This window comes from Lonchura striata, chromosome 1A (genome assembly GCF_050655825.1).
Source record: "Lonchura striata isolate lonStrDom1 chromosome 1A, ASM5065582v1, whole genome shotgun sequence".
NCBI classification, from domain to species: Eukaryota; Metazoa; Chordata; class Aves; order Passeriformes; family Estrildidae; genus Lonchura; species Lonchura striata.
The window spans coordinates 7,784,005-7,807,513 of record NC_140741.1 but is presented as its reverse complement, the minus strand read 5'-3'; the positions used below and the strand labels follow the sequence as shown (position 1 = coordinate 7,807,513).

Sequence of the window (23,509 nt, the reverse complement as noted above, 5' to 3'; positions counted from 1 at the left end):
TGTGCTTAATTTAAGAACATACTTAATCAGGGCCTTTGGGCATAAAAGGGTAATGATTATTCTTGTGTTGCTGGGAAAATCCAAGTGACATCCAGAAGATGTATTACTTGAGAAAATTTAGTGTTATTTCAGTGTCCTCGTTTAATCTTTCAATTTCCAAAAATGTAATTCTTTTAATTTGTCATTGCTATGAGTTCCTTCACAGCTGTTTTACACTCGATTGTTAATGCCAAGTGGAATCAGCAAACACAATCTGGTTCAGATAATAAGTATGGAAGATCATATGCAAGAAGCCAAGGAGAGGCTCCCTGTCTCAGTGTGACCTGGATAGATGGCAAATAATGTCTTTGTTTCCCTTGGAAAAACCGCATGGCACAGCTACTCCAGACCCAGCAGCTGAGAGAAGGCAACTCTGCTCTATGTTGACCACATTTCATGGTTTCATACCCAAATCTTTCTGTCACTGCACAGAAGATGTTCCCTGAGCTGGCCTAGACTTCTCCCGCCCCAAGGCATCTGGGAACCAACTGGAATTTTCAAAAGGGGTGCAGGGATCTGGGATTTGAGGGGACATCCATGCATGCCCTGTAGGAGATATTCCCCCTGCTGGCCTTGGGCATGGCCTCGTTTTTTGTTACTTGCTGTACAGTAAAGACATTTAGGCACCTGTTTTACCAGAGATTCTCCAGCCTAGAGATAAACAAGGGTTGTTATTGGCCATAGAGTAAGTTCTTGTTAATTTTATTGACCTTGGGTTAAATCCTATTCATCCTCTTCAGGCAATTGCTCCCACTGAAATGAATATGAGTGTTGGCATGAATAAAGCAGTTGGATTTTGGCCCCTTTGAGAAGACAGCAATCATAAATCCAGCTGCCAGCACAAATCCAGGTATTAAACCAGGGATTTTCTTGGGAAAATCTACAGTAAAGATCCTTGGGATAGAACCAGGGAAATGGATGGGCATAATGGAAAAGAAAATTCTAACTTAATTTCACTCTAATTGTTATTAGGATAGATGTTGAAATGGCCATCATTTAAACATGCCCTCAGCTTTGCCACTGCTTCCTGGTTTGACCTTGGTGATGATCCTTGAACACCCTGTCCTTCTCAAAGCTGTGGTTAAATATAACCGAGTGTGGTTTTGAGAGGCAAGATACACCCGTGAGTGCAAGTTATTGTAAGGATATTTTAAAAAGTGAATGATAGTGACAAAACATCTTAGTGGGAAACTGTGAAAACATGGTACTCTATGCAACATGACTAGAGGAGGAGGATTTTTTTTCCATTTTTTTTCACCTTTTGTTTATTTTCCTCTTCCTTTTTTGAACAATGTATCTTAATCTCTCTCTATGGATGTAGCATGAGAGTTATGTGTGCAGAAAGCATCTGAAACCACTTTGTTTCTAGTTTTCTTTCATCCGTTTGGTGTTATAAATAACCAAAGAGGATATTGCTTAATCCATAAAACAAAGTGACATCATAATTTATTAATACAGAAGACACAGTTCATTGCTATTAAATGCCATAAAGAGCTGGAAATGGAGTAGTTTCTCAGAAGGCAGTGCCAGTGTGTCAAAGGAAATATTTCCTCAATGCTATACCAGCATCTGTAAGATCAGCCAATCCCAGCTGAGCTGCTCTGCCACATCCAAAGGCAATTTTGGTGGGGATTTCTCCAGTCCCTGGTGTCTTCTTTCCACCTGCTCTCCTCCCAATGCTTTGCTCCTGCTGTCTGCTTCTGTGGGAAAGGAAAAAAACTGCAACAACCCCGTGATGGGGACATTTAAGGGGACATAAATGGCTGGACCATTTAAGGTTCTCTCATGGGTGTCTGTGGGGCAGCAGCAGAAGCCCACGTGTGCTCAGGGTGTCCCCGTGCCAGCAGGGACACGGAGCTGCACGCACAGGGGAGCGATGCCGTACATCAGGCTGTACGCACTCGGCCCCGGGCCAGCAAAGCATTTAAGCACCTGTTTACCCCTAAGCTTTTGAGTAATTCCTCTGGCCTGAGCTAAGCACAAGCTTCCCACAGCCTCCCTGCTTGCCTCGGTCTCCCCTTGCAGGATTTGTGCATCGTGGCCTGGCTGAACTCGGGGCTGCTGGCACAGCACGGCACCACTCAGCGCCCACCTCTTCTTGCTCCCTCCCCTTCACAGAGCCAGCATTCATTCTCTGCAGATCCCAGTCCTGCTGGCACCTCCATGGGTGAGCCCCTCCAGTGTCTGAGAGGCTCTGCCAGGGCTCCCAGCACTGGATTCGGCCACAGAGCAGTTTTTAAGCATTTCAGGAGAAATTTCACCATTTCTGTTGCTGTGCTGTCTCCAAGCACCGGCCTGAGCCCACATATGGACCAAGCGCAGTGACCACACGTCCGCAATAAGACATCCCTCTGTCTTTTAGGTAACATAAACAGTCTTTCTGGTATGGATAGCTTGCAGCCCTGGAAACACACTCTGCAGATGTTTGCTCCACGCCCTACCACTGCCTGCCCAGAAGCACCAGTCCTCACTGCTGGTCCCTGTCTGCTTCATCATAAAAACATGTCTAGCCGTGCTTTTGCAACTGTTGGGAAGAGACAGGATCCCTTTTGGCTCCCATGGACATTAACTTGTATTCTCATTTGTACTTACTTCGTACTTTCTGTATACGCCATCAGCTCCCTCCCCCTGGTGCGCAGGTGTTTAAAGGGGTCCAGCGGGCGTGTGGAATGGGCACGGCGCTGCGCGGGTGCCCCCAGCCAGGCTCTGCCGGCGGTAACCCCCAGGGGAGCCACGGTGCCGTGAGCTCCCGGCTGCCTGCTCCCCGCACAGGCACTGCAGCGTTCCCGGCTCCCTGGCGAGGCACATTTCCCTGCTGTTCACCAGCGGAGCTCCTGCCCCGAGCCCCAAAGGTGCGCTCCCACCTGCGGAGCCGGCAGAGCGGCGCGCACCGCCGGCGCCTTGCGCGTTGGCAGTGCGCTACCCCCCTTGCATCCCCCCCCTTCTCCGGGCTATATGTGGCATTTCGAAGCTCTGACAATCTGCTTCCAAATGTTTTCCATATTTGTTCAGCCTCCTTGATTCAAATACCAGCAACAAGTCAGCCGGCACGAAGCGAAGCTTTGGGGGGCAGAAAGCTCACACCCCCATCGGCGTGCGCACACACACACGCACGTGAAAGCCCAAAGCCCGCCGGCATGGGAAAGGAGCAGAAGAAAGCCCGGCACGGCACGTCCCCGAATACCCAGAGCCAGACGGGGAAGGCACCCGGAGGGGAGAAAAGCACCGACTCGACGCAGGAGTCCGCGATGAAGAAGAAGCAGAAGAAAGCCAAGGGGGATCCCAAAACTGGCCAGGAGGAGGAATCCCACACTTGTTGTGGCTGCCGGTTCCCGCTGCTGTTTGCGTTGCTGCAGCTGGCGTTAGGCACCTCTGTAACAGTGCTGGGCTTCCTTATGGCAGGCATCAGTTCCTCTCTGCTAGTCAGAGACACTCCATATTGGGCTGGGATAATTGTAAGCATAAAGTCTGTTTCTCCATAAAGTGCCTTTGCCAGCATTAATGCAAGCTGCATGACGCTCCACTTTAGACTAACCAACTGCATGCACAACACCATTTGAGTTATGCTAACTATAAATATTCCTGGGATTAAGTGTCTGGCTATATTTTCCCAAGGAAAACTGCTCCTGCAGAATAACACAGCCTTTCGTATTCTTCCCTGCAGTACCCAACAGACCTGAAATAAAATACAGGGTTGCTGTTCACTGGATGTATTAGCTTGTGCTTTGCAGTGAACTCCTGCCTGGTGATGCTGAAAAAAAAAAAGTTAATTTCTTGTGCTGCCTACCCTCTTTGCCCACCAAACCACAGCCATCAGGTTTTGGAAAGTGAGAGAATAATTCTGTAACTCTCGACTTTTAGCTGGGCGAGGAGAGCAATGTCTGTCTGCGGAGCCTCCTCGCTGTGCTGTGCTGGAGAACCGCTGGGATTTAACCCTCCTCCCGCTGCTGCTCCTCACTGCACGGGGCCATGGGGAAGGGAATGGCGCTGGTGGATGTGGCAGGGACGGGGAGCCCTTCCCAGGGCCTGCTGGTGGCTCCTGCCAAGTCACTTTGGAGTGACACGCCAGCCTCGCCGCGTGGGCTGTGGGGACCGGGCAGAGGGCAGCGTCCTGCCGGGTGTGAATCAGAGACATCCCTGCTGGGGAAGCCTGGGTGGTTCCTCAGCAGCAACCACCCCTGCAGAGGTGGGGACAGGGTGTCTGGTGCTGTGGCATGACTCTGCTGGCCGTGGGCTTGGGGATGTGAGGTTTGCCTCTGGGAGGACAGGGTCAGTGATTATGAGCCTGGGATAGGCCATGGATATAATGGAGCGTGCAGGTTTCTTCCCTAGGCAGCAGCTTTCAGGAAAATACATCCTGAAAATATGCCCTGATGTGTTAGCACAGTCCTGGGTGTTGTCAGACTGTAAGAATTCCCAGCAAATAAATTCGTGTTTAGGTACTTGGAGAAAATATTTCTCGAAGTCCTGAACAGCTATGGGAGCATCTTCTGTAAATGTAATTCATGGCTGGAAGATTATCTGAGCATCTGAACTGATTGGGATTTGCTGTGTTAATCTTGCTGGGCATCTCTTCAGAGGGTGGAAGGAGCAGGGCCTAAGCTCCCAGAGGAAGAGCTCCTCTGACTCATCTCTTCATGTTTCTCTTCTGACTGAAGAGGTATCCAAAAGTTTAGTGGTGTTTTGTGGAGCAAAAGCCTGCCCTTGCTTGGAAGAGGAATTTCCTCCTGGGAAGTTTTGGCTTTTACAAACTAGAGGGGAATACAGATTATAAAATAGCAGTATGTGGCATGTTCACTCCTCCTGTTTATTTTGAGGATTCTGGAGGTCAGATTATGTCTTTTCCAGACAGCACTGTTGCTCTCACAGGTTTGAAATAGCTTTTTCACTGGAAAAAGGTGGGGCAAGAGTGAGCTGGACTGAAATAATGTACAGCCAGGGATATGAGAAAAGCCATGAAGCAGTCCCTGGCCTGTGTGAATGTCATCAGTGCCCCAGCAGCAATCATCTGATCCACAAATTGCTGGCCTCCCCTGGGGAGGCCTGAAACCCCACCAAAGTTGCTGCTTTCTGAAAACAGAGCTCTAACCCTTGTTGTTTTTAGCAGCAGCTGCCAGCAGTAGTGACATTTAGATGCCCACACGAGGCCAAGCTCAGTCACTTTCAGAGCTCCCCCCTGAAAATCAGGAATAATTCTCCATGGGTGTTCCTGAGCTAATTCCTGACTCAGAGCAAGACTCAGCTCTCAGCTGTGGTTGGTGGCCATGCTCTGCACTCGGCAGCCAGGGTAATCCCTGGGGAAACATTTCCTGGGGAAACATTTCCTGGGACTGTGGGAGTTTTGGTTTGTGCTGCAGGGTGTCCTGGCTGTGCGGAGGAGCAGTGCAGGCTGTGGCTGTCCCCTGGGGAAGGGTGACTGCACCTAGGCTCTGAGTCAGATGGTGACTCTCACCTGGGGGACTCTGGTGAGATGTTGAGTCACCAGCACACTCCAGCATGGTTTGATTCCTCCCTGGCTCAAATTGGCTTTTGGTGCTCTCTGTTAACACTCAGGGTGATGACAGGGACTGTTTGCTGTGGGGGCACGTGGCCAGGCAGGCTCCCGGGCAGCCACGCTGCTCTCCTGTGCCCTCAGCCCAAAGCAGAAGGGAAGGAGGGATCTGGCAGCAGGTCAGAGGGAAGTGAAAAAGGAAACTGGTGCTAGACAGGAGAGGGTGAAGAGGTGGGGCAGCCCCAGACCTCCCAGCAGCAGAGCCTGTCTGAAGCCCTGGCTGTGGTGCCACGAGAGTGGGGCAGAATGCAGCAGATGCCACACTGTGCTGCATCCACCTTCCTCCTGTGCTCTGTTGTCTCCATGGAGGGACTTGGTGCCCACTGGGACATCAGGTGGAGATAGCCAGAAGCTGCTGAGCTGGAAATTCCAGGTGTGCAGTCACAGGGTGCTGCTGGTGAGCTGTGGTGGGGACTCTGCCAAGGACTGGCCTCTGGAGATCTGGGGAAAACTGGTCCATGAAGGAGAACCCTTAGTTAGGACCTGCATGTGGCTGGAGGTCCTGTGGGCTGGTTTTTGGGCTGCATGGAAGGTGTTAGATAGGGGATGGATGTGCTGCTCAAGAACAAACCTCGTGGCAGAAAGTGGCTTTCTAAAACTCACATATTCACACAGAAATGAGCAACAGGACAGAAAGATGTGGTGTAAAATACCAGAGCATATTTGTTTTAGTAGCATCCCACTCAAGTGCTCTTTTTAAAGGACTTGATTAGTATTCTGAATCAAGAACTTAAAAAATCTATTATCGAGACCTTTTTAGCAACATTAGATATAATGGGTGAAGCTCATTCCTGGTGTTACTCCTTTGGAATAACACCAGGCTGCATTTGACCCCACGGCTGTTAATGCAGGATGACAGAAAAATTAAGGGAAATTGCTAATGTGTTAAATAGACCCTGATTGATTGAAAGCTGTTTTTTTTATTTTCCTTCTTTATTAGTGGCAAAATGGTGACACCATTCCTTGCTGAAAATCAAGTGCTCCAGTGCATTACCATGAATGGAAAGGAACTGTTTTTTGAGGAGCATCCAGTGGAAGATGCTAGCAAGGAAAACCAGGCAAGGCAGTCTTAAATTAAATGGGAATTCAGAATTCCCATTTCAGCATTCAGAATTAAATGGGTTCAAAACCTGACTGTGTAGGTTTGTGAGGCTGAAGCAGGCCAGGGATTGGGTTCACCATCCTGGGGAATAAATGTGGCCAGTGATCCTCTGACAGGGAGTGGAGGAGGGCTCCAAGCCTGCAGGGTTCCCTACCCAGAGCATCAGCCCTTCCCTCCTGAGCCCCTGCAGAAGGAAATGATGCAACTTGCATTGCACCAAGAGCATTTCACCACGAAAACCAGTAAAAACTCAGTTAAAACCAAAATGAATTTAGTCAAAAAAATGAGTGGGGAGTAAGGCATGGGTCGGAAACCAAAGGAAAATTTTATGGAAAGAAACCACAGAGCCTATGGGATTTATCACTTCTGCTTCGGCTTCAGCAACCTATTCCCTGTGAAAAGCCTCTCCCCCACTGCTAAGGACAGGCAGAGAAAGGCAGTAAAAGCAGTGAAGGTGCCTGTGAGACCTGTCCTGAGCTCCCCAAACCACAGGCTGGACACCCTGGCAGTCTCTTCCTTCTTACTGCTTAGCAGGAGTTTGGACAAACTCTTCACAAACCCAGTCATGAGTGCAGGGCTTTATTTTTTCCTGTGTCTTGTCATGGGATTGGTGCATAGCTTTGGGCAAGTTACTTAACCTTGCTAAGACTTTGTTATTTCCCCTGCAAAGTGGGGTTAATAGTGGCCATCCATCACCCCTTGGGTTGAGATCCTGGGATGAAAAGTGTTTGAGACAGTAGGTATTAATGGTATCCTTTTCATTCTTTTTCATTAGCTTGTGGCCTTTTGACACCCAGAAGAAGTAACGATGTATTTCTCCTTGAAAAACCTACTTTAGATTATTTCCACTGTGATCAAAAGTGGATAGTATCAGAGTTTTCATGGGCATGCTCCCTTTACAGCCCTGTTTTGCAGACTCAGGGAGTTAAGAAAGTTACAGAAGTGCTCATCAGAAATGATTATCCAGGGTGTTTATTATTTCTGTCAGGAAGTTATTTTAAATGTATATGTATAGGTGTTCATAAAATTAGGACTTTAAAATACATTTTAAAAAATCTGATTCACGAGCTGCTCAACGCAGCAACTGTGGCTCCAGCTGTCACTGATTATATAGCAAAAAGCATCCCAAAAGTTTTGCCATGGGCTGAGCCCTCAGCCCAGAAGCTCTGACACTTCTCCCTGCTCCAGCCCTTCTCCATCTCCCCAGGTGTTCCCCAGGCCAGAAGGTCCCTGAGCTTTACTCAAGGGGTGGCTGTGGCTTGTGGCTTTTTGGCATCAGTGCTCAAGCCTTGGCTTCTTTTCCCTGGTGGAGGTGAGGCTGATATGGGGCTGTGTGGTGCAAAAGGCAGACAAATTTTTAACTGAAAAAGCAGCTTAATCAACCTTTATTTACCTGGAATCAGAAATGTTTATGTCTCTATAAGTTTTGCGTTTTTTTAGGGAAACCGTTTTCAATTTCTAATAGAAAGTGACTCTTAAAACCTGGTGCCATCAAAGTAGCCACCAAAAAGTCATGCAGGCATCCATATTTTTTTTTTTTGGTACACACTAGCTTCAGTTAACCATAGGTAAACATTAGAAGGTTTAAGGGAGGACTGCCTTGAAGGAGAGGCCAGTGCTTGTTTAGAGCCATGTGTAGCACCAGAGCAGGAGTTTTCAGAACCCTCTGCCATTAAATCTCATCCTCTTCCAAGAATAACTAAAATTAACAGTTTCATTTTGCTCAGGTGTGGAGTGGAAAACTTTAATGGGGATACATGTTCAAACATTCTGAAGGAATGGTTTGAGAAGGTAAATGCACACTGAGGTGTGTCTGATACCTGGCCAGGGCTGGTCTAATCCTGGACTCATCTGTGGCTTAACCCACAGTTTGACTGCAGAATTCCTGGCTGGAATTTGTGCAAAAAGCCTAGGTAAAATTTGGAGAGGGATACCAAACAGGTTTCCCCAGCCCAGGTAGCCTCATGAGTATGGAGTGGCTTTCAGAGTCACAGGCACACCCCAAATCACAAGTGGTGTTCACGAATACTCTCAGCCATGCTGCACTTCTCAGGCTGACAATCACTGCTGGCTCTGTGAACTCTTAATTTTATTTTATTTTTTTGATCCCTCAGGCGTTTGTTCAGCCAGGACTGTATTTCTGGTTTAACAGCAGCAATGGACTGCTGCTGCAGCTCCTGACTGTGTAAGCAATCATAACCTTTGCTGGGGGAATGAAATCTTATCTTAGCACAAGTGATAAGCAACTGACCTAAACAGCAAAAATTATTATGGAAAAAATAGCATTTCATTTGTTTGTGGATGTTCTTGCAGGATTTTGATGACTTTACAGAGAGAGTTGTGGATCTGCCAGGGGGGTGTTATTGCATGGCTTGAAGGGACCTGTAGTAAAGACATTATTTTATTCTCTAGGTGGGGCAGGGATGGGCAGTTATAGTGGGGTTATAGCTGTTAGAAGAATGATTTTCTAGATGATGATGGCCTTTGCCTGTAACCAAAATATACATGTTTGTCATTATTATTATTATTATTATTATTATTATTATTATTATTATTATTATTATTATTATTTCTGGGAGTAACTTATATGCAACAAAACTGTCCTTAAATTTAACAAGAGGTCTGCAAGGGGTAAAAAAAAATTAGGGCACAGTACTGCGTGCTGCAGACTGGCTTCTTTCACACATGACAGTGAGACCCAGGCTGACCTGAGGCTGATGAAAGCTGGCAGTGAGAGCTGCCTGCAGCACCCACTTTCATCACAGCTTCCTCAAACCTCATAAAGCAAACGAACTTCAGTGCTGCTGTCTGCAACAGCCTATAGAGGTGTCTGGCACCAGAGGTGATCCGGGTTTATAATGGCAAAGCCAACAGGAACAGGTTCTTTCCTGCATCAAAATCTGTGTTCAGTGGGAGTGTTAGATTTGGTGGATAAAGCAGCTTCTCCAAAGGTATAGATAGGAGCTAAGCCTTGCCATATCTGATAAGGTGGGAGAACCATCAGCCAAGTATCACCTGTGAAGGAGAGCCAGAAACTCCAGAAAGAGCTGCAAGAGATCATTCTTTACCTGTGTTCCTAAAAACAAAAAGATCCCCAGTGTCTCCAAGTGTGCAACTACAAAATAACTTGTCCATATTGGAACTGTCTTCCTAATTCTATTAATGGCAATTTTCCTCCTGAAGTTTGAGTTTACATTCTTATTAAATAGGAAGAATCCTCCTGTGGGTCTCAGCAGTGCTGTGTGGCATTTCTAGGTGTACCTGGGAGAGATTTTGTCCTGCAGTGTGTTTGCTTTCTGCCCCTAAAAATTGTGGCAGGAGGTTCTCACTAACGAAGCCCCCATACAAAGAGCTGTACTATGGCTTTTTGCGTGTTTGCAGCATTTGCCCTGTGATGTGGCACAGACTCAAGATGCTACTTAGAGCCAGGTTTTTGACTCCTGCCTTCATTTCTTGGTAGATGTTCCCAACCCTCCTGCTTTACCAGCCAAGGTTTTCAAGATGCTCTGGGTAGGAGGTAGTTTGCTAGAGAAAACCACCTATTCTACATTTGGGCTAAAATTGTAGCAATAACAAAAGGAAAGCCAGTTTCACAAGCATGCAAGGGAGAGATGGAGACAGATTAGAGCAATCTGTGGTTTTGAAATCTGTCGGAATAAAACAAACCACATGAATATGTCAGCTGCAAAGGTAATGAGTGCAAACCACAGCGGAAATCTGTGCCCTACGTGTTCATATTTCCCCTAATTGCACCCAACCTTCCTCATCCCTGCCATGTGGTGTCCTGGTGTTCCTCACACACCTTGTGCTGAATCCTTGCAGGAGCAGATGGGATAACACGACAACAGGTTCCTGCCCTCTTTGGGGTGGGAGCAAGCTGGAAAATTTCTCCTTCTATTTTGATTGTTATTGCTCAAAAAAACAGTAAGTCTTAGGTTACTTTTCAGCCCTGAGGTGTTCTTGCCCAATGGGAGGAATGTCTACTGCTTCCCCCAAAAAAGAAATACTATTAAAATTTTGTACAGCCTAAATATTGAATTTCTTCAGCCAGTGTTAATAAATATCTGTTCTCCTGGGTTGTGAACTGGGGGGATTTCACAGGGTGTGCCTTAAGCAAAATGAAATCTCTACCTTTCCTAAATACTTTTGTATCACATTTGGGTCTTTTTCTAGGCAGTGCTTTCCAAAATTAAATTCTTCCCTTGGATAACCTTTCACGTCACTACCTATTCAGCAAGGGGTGTGTTAGTCCATATGGAAATTTTGAAGTAGGATCTTGAAATAAACTCGAGCAGAAATATGCACAGAAATGCAAATTCCTGGATTTCTGGGTAACAGTTGACCAGAGCTGATCTAATTAAGTGCCATCCTGCAGGTCTCAGAGAATCTGTTTTATTTGTGTAACAAATGTACATCGATTGGTGGGAAGCACGTGCTGAAGTGGGTTCAATTGCATTTTATGTTGTGTGCTCAGTCAATAAGGCATGGGAAATGTGTGCTTCACACTGGGATGTGGCCGTGGCTGTTGCAGCACCAGGATGTGGGATTACCTAATGCTGCTTAGCAATCAGCACCGACAGCACCTGTAACATGCCTGCAGCTGTTATAGTTACTTAGAGGCTCCTAAAAAATACTTACCAGTGGATTTTTATAGTTATTCTGTTACACTTCACAGGTGTAATTCAAAGCTGATCTATTAATAATGTATAAAATAGCAGCATAGAGCTGTTTCCTATATAAACGTTCCATGCTTTGGTTTCCTCCAAGGAGTGAATTTACCTTTAGAGAGCTGAAACGTTAAACATATGTGGGTCATAATTCTCAGCCACATTATTTTTTTACTGCCGCTTAGAAAAACACACATCTCTAGTTAAAAAAAAAAAAAAAATAAAATGTTACTGTATTCTTATAAAAGAAATGCTTAAGCTTTCCAAAATATCCTGGCCAAGACTTGCCAGAATCCTGACCCAGTGTAATCCTTTATAAGTACCTCTCTACAAATGTGCCTCTTCAAGTGTCCCTGAGTATATTATTTAAATCCCAGAGGACCTTTAGAAAGCGTGTGCAGGAATGGAGCTGCTTTTAACTGATAGCCCTTTGTATGGGAAGCCTTCTGAAGAGGGAGGTCTGATCCTGCCATGTGTGAAGCCAGCAGGAGTTTTGCAAAAGTTGTCTGAGGCACTTGATGGCAGAGAGAAAATTCCAGCATTGGTCTCTGCCCTCAGAAATGAATGCAGCCCTGTCAGCCTTCTGTGGTTAAATGGAAGGGGAAGGAGGGAGTGGGAACAGTCCCATGATGTCTCATGGCAGTCACCTGGAGGCAAATCTGGCTCTTGGTCCATGTAAGTGTAAACGTCCACTAGTGTAGCTGAAGCAAAGAAAATTAGATTTCTTGCTCATAACAAGATCCTTCAGCACCAGATCCTGAAAATACTTAGGATGTGAGTAGCCCCTATAATTTGGGGGATATGATGTTAAGACAGTGTGTTTAAACTTTTTTTTTTTTTTAAGTTCTTGCTGCAGGTTCTCTCCTTCAGCCATTACTGGCACTGGGGGAGTTTATCATTTGGATATTATCAGCAATAGGATTTCTTATTATTTAAGTTTTATGGGCATGGTAATTGAATTAAAAGATTAATATATGGTGAAAGGGACCAAGGACATAGGCGATTAATCCTGAGAAATAAAACATGGTTCAGTCACACAGAAGCACTACAGAGCAAAAAAAAACCCAGCACTGAAGGACCTTTGGCAAGAAAGGTTGTTTTTTACCCAGACAACCCTGTCAACTACGGCTGTCAACAATAAAAAGAAAGAAACAAATAAATTGGAGGCAGTGTGTAAGTCACAGGACCAGAATATAAATACACATGACATGAAAAGGAGTAAATAATACTGACGCATTCCTTAGAAATGTTCTCGGGCAATGCTTCCTATTCATGTCCCACTGAAATGACAAGAAATAGAACTTCATGGGGAAAAGTGTTACTAATTGCCCAGGTTCTTGAGGGACATGGCTCTGTGTGTGTTGGGAGGCACTTCTCCTTTTCAGGGCTGCTGCCTTGGGCCATGCACCAACAGTGCAGATGCAAAAAGTTTGATACTTTCTGCAGCAGATCATAAAAGGGATGTGTTTATCCATTACTGTCCAAAAGGACAGCTGGGCAGGTTTCACTGCAGGTCAAGCTCCCTGTGGAGCCAGAAATCTGGATGTGAGCAGCACTTCCAGGGCATGCAGGTGGGGATGGGGCTGTGATGGAGCCCCACACTCCTGCATCTATCTCCATGGCAAAGGCAGCTCACACATGGCTCTGGCCAAAGAGGGAAATCCCACTGCTCTGGGAAAGCAGAAAGCCTAGAATTAATGACAACTCTTCCAAACATCAGAAGTAAAATGGAGAGGGATAGAATCTTGCTGTAGTCACTGAAAATTTAATAGCTGCCATTTGTAACCAAGATGCTCCTAACAGAGACTTGCTCCTGGCCCTGTGTGTAGAGAGGACCTCTGAAGGGACAGTGCCTGATCTCATCCAAAATCCCCACTACGGCTCAGCACACCTAAAATGGCTTTTAAAGGTGTGTTTTGAAGGGTCATTTAAAAACACGTGGGTGCCATCAACTCACCTGTTTTGCCAAGGCAGCTCAAACTTGCACAGATTCCCCCAAACACAGCTCCAGCTGCCAACAGCCTCTGTCCATGCCCAGATCCAGCCCCACAGGAAGCCCTTACCTGGTGCCTGGATACCCAATTCCTCCATGCAGGGGATGAACTGCCAAAAAGCAGCAATCTGCTGCTCCTAAGTCCTCCTGTGAGGTTTGCTCACTGACCCTCCAAAAAGTGGGAGAGGAGGGCACTTGACTGGAGTGCTTAGCACAATGTGTGGACACACTTTGTTTTCTAAACACAAAACAGCAAATCACATTCATTGGGCTAGTTCCTCAGAGGATGATCATCCCTTCTTTCCTGGAAAATGCCAACCTGTGAGCATCTGCTACTGCAGATAAATCCAGAATTAATAATAAAGACAACTAAATGAATAAACGAGTGTGCAAATACTTTTCCATTACTTTTAACCTTCAACAATTACTGCCACAGGGCTAAAACACAGTTTCAGATTGCAGAGGAGATGGATATCTTGTTTAGTAAGGTGTCCACTCCAAACAAGGGTGAAAGACTTTGCAATAAACTCTGCTGCTTCTTACCCAGTAGCAGCCATGGTTTAATGATTTAAAGCTTGCATGGGTGACATAAAAACCTTGTCATGGCTAATGCACCCAGAGCTACACAGGATGGTGCTCTTTGGGTTTGCAAGCCCAACTTCAGAAGCCTTCTGCTCTTTTTTGATGGTTGTGTGGGCAAAAATTCAACACATCCTTGGGGACTGTTGCTGTGCTGTGTCTTTGATGACTTTGCTTCCACACTGCTTCTTGAGTTGTGGTCCTGAAAACGCAGAAAGGTGTCTTGGCTTGGGGGGGAAAAAAATTGTGTTTTGTAGGGGTTTTTTTAACCTTGACACATTTTACATCTCTTCCCTTGCAGGTCTGTGTGGTGGCCTTAGTGGGATTTGTTATGCTTTGTATCTCGTACCAACCCGATGAAAAGACGTGTGCACAGTTCACAGTGAAGGTACCTTTTTGTTGTTTTTTTTTGTTTGTTTGTTTTGGTTTGGTTTTTTTGTGGGGTTTTGTTTGTTTGTTTGTTTGTTTGTTTTTTCTTTTCATGTCATTAAACAGAATAAAAAGTTGACACAAGGGGTATTTTTAAGACCACAGGAAAAGAAGTGAAAATGCACCTGAAATGCAGGAATGGTTTTCCGTTACTTTCCAGGTAGCCAAGGAAGAAACTGTATCCTATACAGGGGAAGATCTAATAACATTTCAAATCAGAACAAGATAACATTTTATTCACCATGTTTTAGGAATACAGACAAAGCTGGAATAATTTGGGAAGTGTTCAGAGAGTTTAAGTAGATTAAGTGGAGACAGTGAGCAGGGTAAGAAGTGAGGTGGCATAAAATGAGTCCACTTAAACCAGAGTTTAATATTTAATAGGGAAGTACTTGGAAAGCACAGGAACAGGCATTCTCCCACAAAGCAAATTCCTATCTGAGCATTGCAGGAACTGCACCATACCCCACCTTTGTCTCCAAAACTGCTTTGCTGACACCGGTGAGGAACTAGAAGAGCAAGGCTGAGAACTCTCGTTTTTAACACCATTTTTTCCTGGGCTATTTTTCCTTATTATTGTAATTTTCAGGGCTCTTAATATTTTACAGACACAAAAAACCCGAGAAAAATACCGACGCAAGCAGCACAAAATAACAGTGATTATTAACTGGAAAAAGGCAGAAGGAAACAAAATGCAAGGAACAGCTTTTCAAACCCTGGCATCCATCCTCCCTTAGAAATTAGACCCCGGTGTGTCTTTTGTGCCTTTCTCCAGCTTCTCCCGTACTTAAAGAAAGAAAGGGAGAAGAACAATTGTGCCTGCCCTGTGGCTGCCTCTACATTGTCCCCTGTCACCTTTCTGCCCCCAAGGAAGGTTACTGTGCTGGGCGGAGGCTGCCACGCCAGGCTTTTTTCTGCCTGCTCCGCAGCATTAAATTGAATTTGGCATCCAGGCAGGAAGGGAGTCATCCCTCGAGTTGGGAATGGCGTGTCGGGCTGGGCAGCTCAGATGTCTCTGCCACCCACCCTGACGGTAAGGAATGTGAGCCATCGTTCCCCGAAAGAAAACAGACATTCTGGAATTGCTCCCGAGGTGATGTAAAATGGGCCATTCCTCATCACCTGGCAGAATTAGAGCTTAAATCTCCCTGGTTCGGTCAATAGTCCATGGGCTGTTGCTTACCCAAGGCATCCTCCTCCCCAGAATCTCCCTTCCCAGCATCTCCTATTGCAGCATGCCACAGAACCTCATCATTCCCAGGCTGTTCACCCCTCCTGTCCCATGTCCCTGCTGGGAGCTGTTATCCCACAGTTTGGGATAGCATGACCAAAAAAAAAAAAAAAAAAAAAAAAAGGCTTTGTCTGAAGGGCTCATACCTATTTTACAATAGTAGGAGCTAAAACTCTTCTCCAGGACTTCAATCACATAGGACTCATCTACATATCCAGCATCACTTCTCAAATCTTTGAATTTCAGTTAAAGGCTGTCTCTGAACTAAAAACGAGCATTAGCCATGACAAGGCTGAGGATGCAAGACTGCAGTCATGAGACAGATTGTTCAGAGGGTTGTTCTTTTCTCCTTGAGGGCCTGAAGATTCATAAAACATTGCAATTTTGGTTCAGCCCAATCTGCTCCAATCATCCGTACAGGGCGTGGCCCAGGTCCTGCCCTCACACTGATAACTGGTTCCCATCAGCCAAGCATCATCCTGCAGGAAAATCTTGACTGAGCTTCCCTGGAGTGCATTAAGCACCCCAAGTTCCCTTGCACAGGATCACTGTGAGAGGAGGGACACACACACACACACACACACAGGGGATTTGGGTCACCCCCAAGGTGACCCTCTGACCACTGCAAGCAACCCCCTTGGGGTGGAAAACAGGAGGAGACCTGTGCAGTCCCCTCTGCCTTCCTCCCTCTCGGCAGCTGCTGCTTTCATTTCACACTTGCATGAGCCCTGGGTCCTGTTAAAGGAGGAGGTGTGAGAACTGCTTTCGGCAGAAGTCCCTTCCCGAGACTGCTGTGGGCACCCGCAGCACGCCATGTGTGTCCCTGAGAAAGGGAGGCCACCCCAGGCGAGGCTGGCTGTGCCCCTCAGGGGGACAGCAACAGCCAGCGAGTGCCACACAGGAAAATCCTGAGCCATCCTGGGGACTTCCTGGGCTCTGTGCTGCCACTTGGCAGATCACTCCCTGTAGCCTGGGGTAGTGACACTCTCAGCTCCCGCACACCCAGCCCACGCCGTGACACACCATGGTTCCTGTTGTCTGCACCACCGCCCTCAAAAAGGGCCTCCTGATCCACCTCTGCAAACCCCTCTGCTTTCACCTCTGATAACTATGAGCAACCTTTTCCATGAGGAACTTCATCCATCTTCCTGTTATTTATTTCAATTTAGTCATGGAGGACAACTATTACCAGTAAATATTGCTAAAATGTCTCTTCCTCATATGAGGAACATGAAGGAGGATGAGCTGCCATGCTCTGACCTCATTGTACACTGTCTCTCCCCACTTCTCTTTCCTCCTTCTATTTAAGCAGCAATTGCAGTGCCTGTCTCTGAAACTGTTAAAAAAAGGGAGAATTTGTCTGTTTTCCAGTGGCAAGTCCTGGTTCCTGGGCAGAGCCCACCATACAGTTGAATTTGTGATGCTGAAGTTGCCTCCAGGTCTGGCATGTGATTAATCTGCTGATGGAATCTCAGCACTCACTGTCTTGTGCTCCCTCAGAGGCAGTGCTTGCATTTGGCTCACCTTTGATATTTGGGAACGCGTTCATTTTCAGCAGCTTGCAGAGAGATTTCTCTGCAAACATCTTGTGAGAATAATAAGCTTTTTGGAAATTGCCCTGTGTCCCTCATGCATCTCCCTTTGCCTCCAAGGATTATCATAAGAGCTGCCTGTGTATTCAGATTCTGAGATTTCCTTCCCTTTAGGAACATAACAGACAAATTCTCCCTTACTGTACCTGGAGAATAGACTAGGCTGTTGTGTCCTGACTTTGGATAGAAGTTGTTAGCTAAATAAAATACCTGCCAAGGAAGAATCAGGCACGTGGTGCAGTCTTGGCTTAGTATCTCATCTATTAGGGAGGCCTGATTGTGTCTTCTGCTGGGCTGAATCCAGGGACTTCCACCAGGACTTCTGTATCACAGAACAATCAACCTTTGCCCATTTTCTGCTTTTCTCATCGAACACATTTGCACCATCTTTGAAAACAATGCCATTGGTTTATGGATTACCACATCTTGCTTTGGAGGGGGTCCATCAGTCAGCAGCACGCCATCTTCTGTATGCTTTATATGATGAGGTGGCCCCATTCTCCAGCTTCACCTTTCCCATTGACTCTTCCCTTGAAAGCTGCAGGGGCGAAGTAATTGCATTTAATAAGAGCCACCCTCATTTTGAAGCTGCCCTTGCTTTAAGGCTACAGGGGAAGTAATTAAATTTAATAGCAGCCAAGTCTTGGAAATGAAGATCTTTCAGTAAGGATTTGGTGATATGAGGGGGGAAATGTACATAGTGCTTCAGGACCTGCAATAATCCCAAATATTTTTTTTCAAGCTGGCAACCAAACAGAAAATTGATTCACAGTGTAGTTCTAAGACAAATACACCAGGAGCGTGAATTTTATCAAGACATACATACTTGGAGTTTCAAGGTCGTAAAAATGCTTTTATATGATACTTTGCTTGCAGTATTGAGGTTAAGAGAGAAAGGGAGAGAGAAGCTGCTGTTTTAAATAACAGATTCCCAACCATGCCATGTGTCTGACAGATAAGATGCCAAGGAAAATAAATGCTTTTACAGTGCTGAACAGAACCAAAAAATGCAATTTTGGCTAAACACAGAACATGATTTTAATATACATTCACACATATTTTGTACGCAGTGCAGCAACTGCCAGTTCCAGCTATCAAAAGCAAAGGGAAGCCCATATGTGCTGGTATCCAAAGCTCTCAGGTGAATCCCAGAGTGTCAAAGGCTCTGACTTGCTGCCAGCTTCCATGTGTTTGTGGGGGTGGACTCTGCAGAGCTACCCTTGATAAAAGCCATGCTATTTTTAAGCTGGCACTGTTGTGAAGAGCAGTGGAGGTGACGAGCAGACCCTTGTCCTTCTCACACTGTAGCACTGGGAAAAGAAAGGTGCTTGCTGCCCTTTCATGCCTGTGAAAGATTTCCCCATGTTTATGGGACAGGTTTTGGAAGCAGACTGAGCACAGCACACACTTTTTTTTGTGGAGATCTGCATTCCCATTCCACAGTGGGACTTGGGAAGCAAAAGGCTGGCTGCATCCACAGGGCCTAAAGTGGGAGATCAGCCACCCCGCTGCCTGATGTGCAAGCATAAATCAGATTTGTTTGGACATGCAGACCCAAGAATAACGCATGAGCGAAGTCTCAAAAACACCTACAGCTCATCACAGCCTGGGGTAAGATGGCAGCCCAGGACTCAGTCTGCTCAGCTCTGCTTCCAGGCATGAATTTGTCTCAGCTGATGAACATGACTCCTGTCAATGCAGGTACCACTGGAGAGGAGAATGCTCCCTCCCTCTCTAGAAAGCTTCTTGATGTACATACACACCAGCTCCTTGGTGCTCTCCCCAGGACTCCAAATTGCAAGGCAATGCTCATATTAAACATGCAAGACAAGTACTTGAGATGACCTGTTGAACTTCTCATCCCAAGGACCCAATCTCCAGCCACTACATTTGTGGGTATATTCCCCACAAAGTACATCTGCTGCATTCCTTGTGAGTTTCTCAATCTCTATGAAGCTGGGAAAAGGGGTTTTATCTCTTTTCTTCCCCCCCTTTCTTGCAGCTGCTGTATTTTCTCCTGAGTGCCCTGGCTCTGGTTGCCTGTGTTTTGGCAGTGGCTTTTGCTGCACACCACTACTTGCAGCTGACCAAGTTCACCTGTGACACCATCCAGGATTCCTGCCAATGCAAACTGGACTCTGCAGACCCCCTCAGCCGCACCTTCGTGTACCAGGACGCGGCCGACTGCGGCAGCCTGACCAGTATGCTCAGCCTGTTCCTCCTCCTGCAGATGGCTCTCAACCTGGCGGCAGCCCTGCTGTGCCTGCTGATGTGCTTCGTGGTGTGGAAGCACCGGTACCAGGTCTTCTACGTGGGCGTCCGCTTCCAGCCTCTCACGGCCGCTGAAGGCCACGGGCAGCAAGTGTAGGGGCTGGGCTGGGCTGGGCTGGACTGGGCTGGGGGTTGTGGCCAGGGATGGGAGCTGCCACTGCAGGATGGGCGCTTGGAAGTGGTTGATGAGGAAAAACGCTCGCGCGGCTTTAATGAATTTATTTTTCACTCGTTTTGGGAACATTTCCTACGGCTGCTCTTGAGAAAAGGCCTCTTGTGAGATTAGCTAGAGGTCACAGATGCAACTGTACAAATGCTCCCCACAGAGGATCTTTAATGGCCATGGATAAACTCTTTGGGAACTCATCTGCAGGGCTACAAACATTACAAAATTGGGTCCATTTCCCTCTTGCCTTCAGAGAAGCTATGCCAATTTTTACCAGATAAGTATCTGATCCAAACTGCTTAATTATATCACTTGGAACATGTTTTGGGAATATGTAATATCTTCATGATCTGAGTGTAATCCATGCTAACCTGATGGGAATTTAACATTCAGGAAAGTGATGAGGGAGGTCAAGACCTCTTCCAGTGCAGGTTGAGACCAACACCAAAATGAATGTATTGATGGCTACCATATTAAAATATACATATAACTTTTCAGAGTGAATAATGATATAGGCTACCTAACCCAATTACTAATAAACAACAAATATGAGTGAGTTCACTGAAGGTTCTTTGGTGGGCCCTGCTTGAGACCCCAGGAAGATATCTGATGCTTGGGAGAAAATACCAGTTTAAGGAACCTTGAGTTGCACTCCTAAAGTAGAGGGACCCTAAATCAGTAGTCATGTTGAAAACTATGTCCATATTGCTCTAATTGCAGGCTGACAAACCCAGATTTTAGCCAGTTCCACCAATTATACTTCAAGTACAAAAGGCCAAATGCATTTTTGGTGTAACTCCTCTAAAGACAATCAGCCTTACACACCAGCAGTGGAGTTGGGCCAACAGCCCTGAAAGACCTATCCCTGCAACAATGAATGTTTTTAAAATGGGGTGGAGGGAGGGAAGCAAGAAGAGACTGCCAGTCTCCCAAAGACACCTCTAATAATGATGAGGGCAACAGAATAATGATTTCTTAATGAGGATGGAAAAACAAAGCATATTTAAGCAGTGCTTTTCACTCAAAGGGCAGATCTAGAAGTGCTTTACATCTCATTAGCCTTATACCAAGACAACTACATTGGTTTGTCCCTTGAACTGTCATTTCCACTTGGACAGCTAAATTTAGGAGCAATTCCTAACTGGCAGCATTTGGCACTGCCTCCTGATCCCTATCTGTGCAAGGGCAAGCCAGCTGGTGCTCACACCCTGGCATGACGAGGGATTTCCCGATCCCAGCCAGAACAAGGGTGTCTCTAAGGTGGGGTGGAGCAATCACATGACAGAAAAATTGTGCCACAATCATTAGCAAGGAGGAAGAAAATGAAATTTATATAAGGCTTCAAAGACAAAAACAACCAACTTTCTGCAGCAAAAATAGTCATCAAAAAGTCAAAAACCCAAACTGGCAAAAACCTAGTCATCTAAGAAGCTCTAATCCTACAAAAAAAACTGTCTTCCATACAGTGATCACGCATCATCCAGGGGCTAGACCATCAAGCCTCCAGGGTCAGAAGATCACAGAGAGTAGTGAAGTCTCCTGTGGCCCACCTAGAACACTGCTGGGTGTAGGTGCTGTAGTTTTAGTCATGGAAAGTGCCTCAGGAGCAGACATAGCATCACCAAGGTGGTCTCTGCCAAGCCACAAAGTGAGGAACTGCAGAACATGAGGGGTTTTGAGTGACCTTTTTTATTGCACCAGAAGTAACAACTACTTGTAAGCCTGGCTGCAGGGCACATTTGTAAGGGTGCCCATGTCACCACCCATCCAAAGACCTTGTTCTGCCTCCCAGGCACTGCTGGGGCAAGCTGAGACGGGAGCACTGGTGGTATCAGACTCATCCTTGGGGCCATCCATGCGGATCTGGCAGGAACCATCCCATCTCCTGGAACGTGCTGCCAGCAGTGCCCACAGACCTGTGGCAGGGCCATCCTGCCTGGAGATGGGTACACAGGGGGGCCTCTCACCTTGTGATGTGCTCAGGTTTGTTCCCCATCCCACACACGCCTCCAGCCGTGCTCTCTGCAGAATCTCAGGGCAGGGGGTGTACCTTTCTCCTACCTGCACGACCCTGGTGCACCTGCCCCTCCCTCCAGCCAAAAATGTGGGATCCTCTTTCCACACAGAAGATTACAAGGAGCAGGAGAGGGATCAAAGGGAGTTTGAATGACAGCTGAGCTTTGGGGTCTCCTCCCAGCCTCACCACTGCATGATGGCTGGCACAAGAAGAGGAAAGCTGTGCTGGCAGAGCAGGGCATGCTTCCACCTGCACCCATCCCAAACGTCCCTGTTGCTCAGGGGATAGCTTGGTGTGCAGCACTCCAGCCCTGGCCCAGTGGCATTTCCACCAGAGCTGCCCTTTGTCTCCTTAAGCCTCTGACCTCTGCCTCACCCGCTGTCTCCCATCTCCCATCACCTCGCAGGTGCTGTGGGATGGGGCTGGGCTGACCATGCCTGGCCTCTGCCTGCTCACCCCTGGGCTGAGATTTGCTGGGGCTGCTCCAGGGCATGGCAGACACAGCAGGGATGATCACAGAGCTGATGGAAATGCCTTCTGTGTGTGGGCAGGGAGGAGAAGGGAGGTCTGGATAACAGAGCCTGCTCCACTTAACAAGCTGTGCACCTCCATATCACCCTCCACTTCCAGCCACGAATTCGGTTTGCTAATCAGCACAATGCAGCTTAACCCTTTGCTCTGGAAGAAAGCAATATTCATCATGTATTCTGTTGGTGGTTTATATGCTTAATGAATAAATATGGGGCATTTCGATCTAGCAAACGTGAACTTCTCTATTTCCTTTTCATGTATCTCAAGAGCATAAAATCAAAACAGGAGAGGTGAAGAAACAGACACAGAAGGTTTAGGAACTGGTTTCCCCCTGGGTATGGTTTTACAATGTATATTTTGTTTGCATTAAGAATTTTGGAAAGTACTAATTAAAGGATTTTCACCTACCACAGCATATCCAGACACCTCCCAGCCTTTTCCTAGTGTCGGAGTCCACATGGACTGCACCAGGAGAAAGGCTGGGACTAAAAGGCTTGGAAAGGACAGAGATGTTGAAGAAGAAAACAATTTTTTATAGGCCTGGGAAATTTATCTTCTAGGTGAATTCCACAGAAAGGAGTAGGATTAAGCCTCTATGGACACACAGAATTTGCGAAGAGCTCTATGTAATTTATTCTCACAAACCCAGGTGTGATTCTCATTTGCACCCTGGCCACTTTACACTGTTTTCCCAGTGTAAAGGGGTTGTAAAGACGGCATCAATCATCTTTACACCTACTTCATGGCCATTTTACACAGCTAAAAGGACCCTTTGTGTAAATGAGAACTCAAGCCCTAGAGAATTTAATAGAGAGGAGATCCTTTCTATAGACTGTGCTAGACCCTCTAATAGGGTCTATTACTGGGATATAACTCTCCGCTGGATTTTATAGCTTGGCTTAGAGATCATCAGTCTCGATTAAATTCAGTTCTGCAGCACTTTTCCAAAGGCCATAACCCTCTGGTGTCATGCCCGCTCCTCCACCCCGAGCACACACAGAGCGATGGTGTTGCATGGATAACTGTTCGGGATTTTCAAAGGAGAAGCAGCAGCAGCCACACTTTGGCTCCGAGGCATTTTTGATGTCGTGCTATGCAAATACCGAAGCAACAGCGGCGGCAGCGAAAAGGGAACCGAGACGCGTGGAGCCAAAATGTCACAGTCTCAGCCCCTCACAGCCAGGGCCTGTGTCCCTCTCCCTCCCCGGGGCTGAGGGCGAAGGGGAAGCCCAGCAGGCCTGGCCCCACGCTGGGGCTGCCACCAGGTTCGTGTGGCGGCCATCTGCGCCTGGCTGGCCCGGCCGCCGTGCGTGGGCACTGCCTGGAGCTGTGCCTAAAGCA

General features: G+C 46.8%; 1 protein-coding gene and 1 long non-coding RNA gene across 2 annotated transcripts; one reads left to right on the top strand and one right to left on the bottom strand.

The window, feature by feature from the left end:
* Nucleotides 1–1,459: 1,459 nt before the first annotated feature.
* LOC110474880 (uncharacterized) lies at nucleotides 1,460–3,039 on the bottom strand. The gene is made up of 2 exons (XR_002466175.2): nucleotides 2,632–3,039; nucleotides 1,460–1,739 (listed from the first exon to the last, which is right to left on the bottom strand). It is a non-coding gene; the product is annotated as an uncharacterized LOC110474880 (long non-coding RNA).
* SSPN (sarcospan) lies at nucleotides 2,972–22,399 on the top strand. Its single transcript, XM_021538658.3, has 3 exons — nucleotides 2,972–3,494; nucleotides 14,233–14,319; nucleotides 19,186–22,399. Exons 1-3 carry the CDS (start codon nucleotides 3,177–3,179, stop codon nucleotides 19,549–19,551), a joined length of 771 nt encoding a protein of 256 aa, XP_021394333.2. The 5' UTR covers nucleotides 2,972–3,176; the 3' UTR covers nucleotides 19,552–22,399.
* Nucleotides 22,400–23,509: the final 1,110 nt, after the last annotated feature.

What these genes read in the sequence shown, in the direction of transcription:
- SSPN (XM_021538658.3), top strand. Translation starts at nt 3,177, where the DNA reads ATGGGAAAGGAGCAGAAGAAAGCCCGGCACGGCACGTCCCCGAATACC. An exon ending in CATATTGGGCTGGGATAATT is followed by an intron (nt 3,495 to 14,232) that starts GTAAGCATAAAG and finishes CTTCCCTTGCAG; the next exon opens with GTCTGTGTGGTGGCCTTAGT. An exon ending in GTGCACAGTTCACAGTGAAG is followed by an intron (nt 14,320 to 19,185) that starts GTACCTTTTTGT and finishes CCTTTCTTGCAG; the next exon opens with CTGCTGTATTTTCTCCTGAG.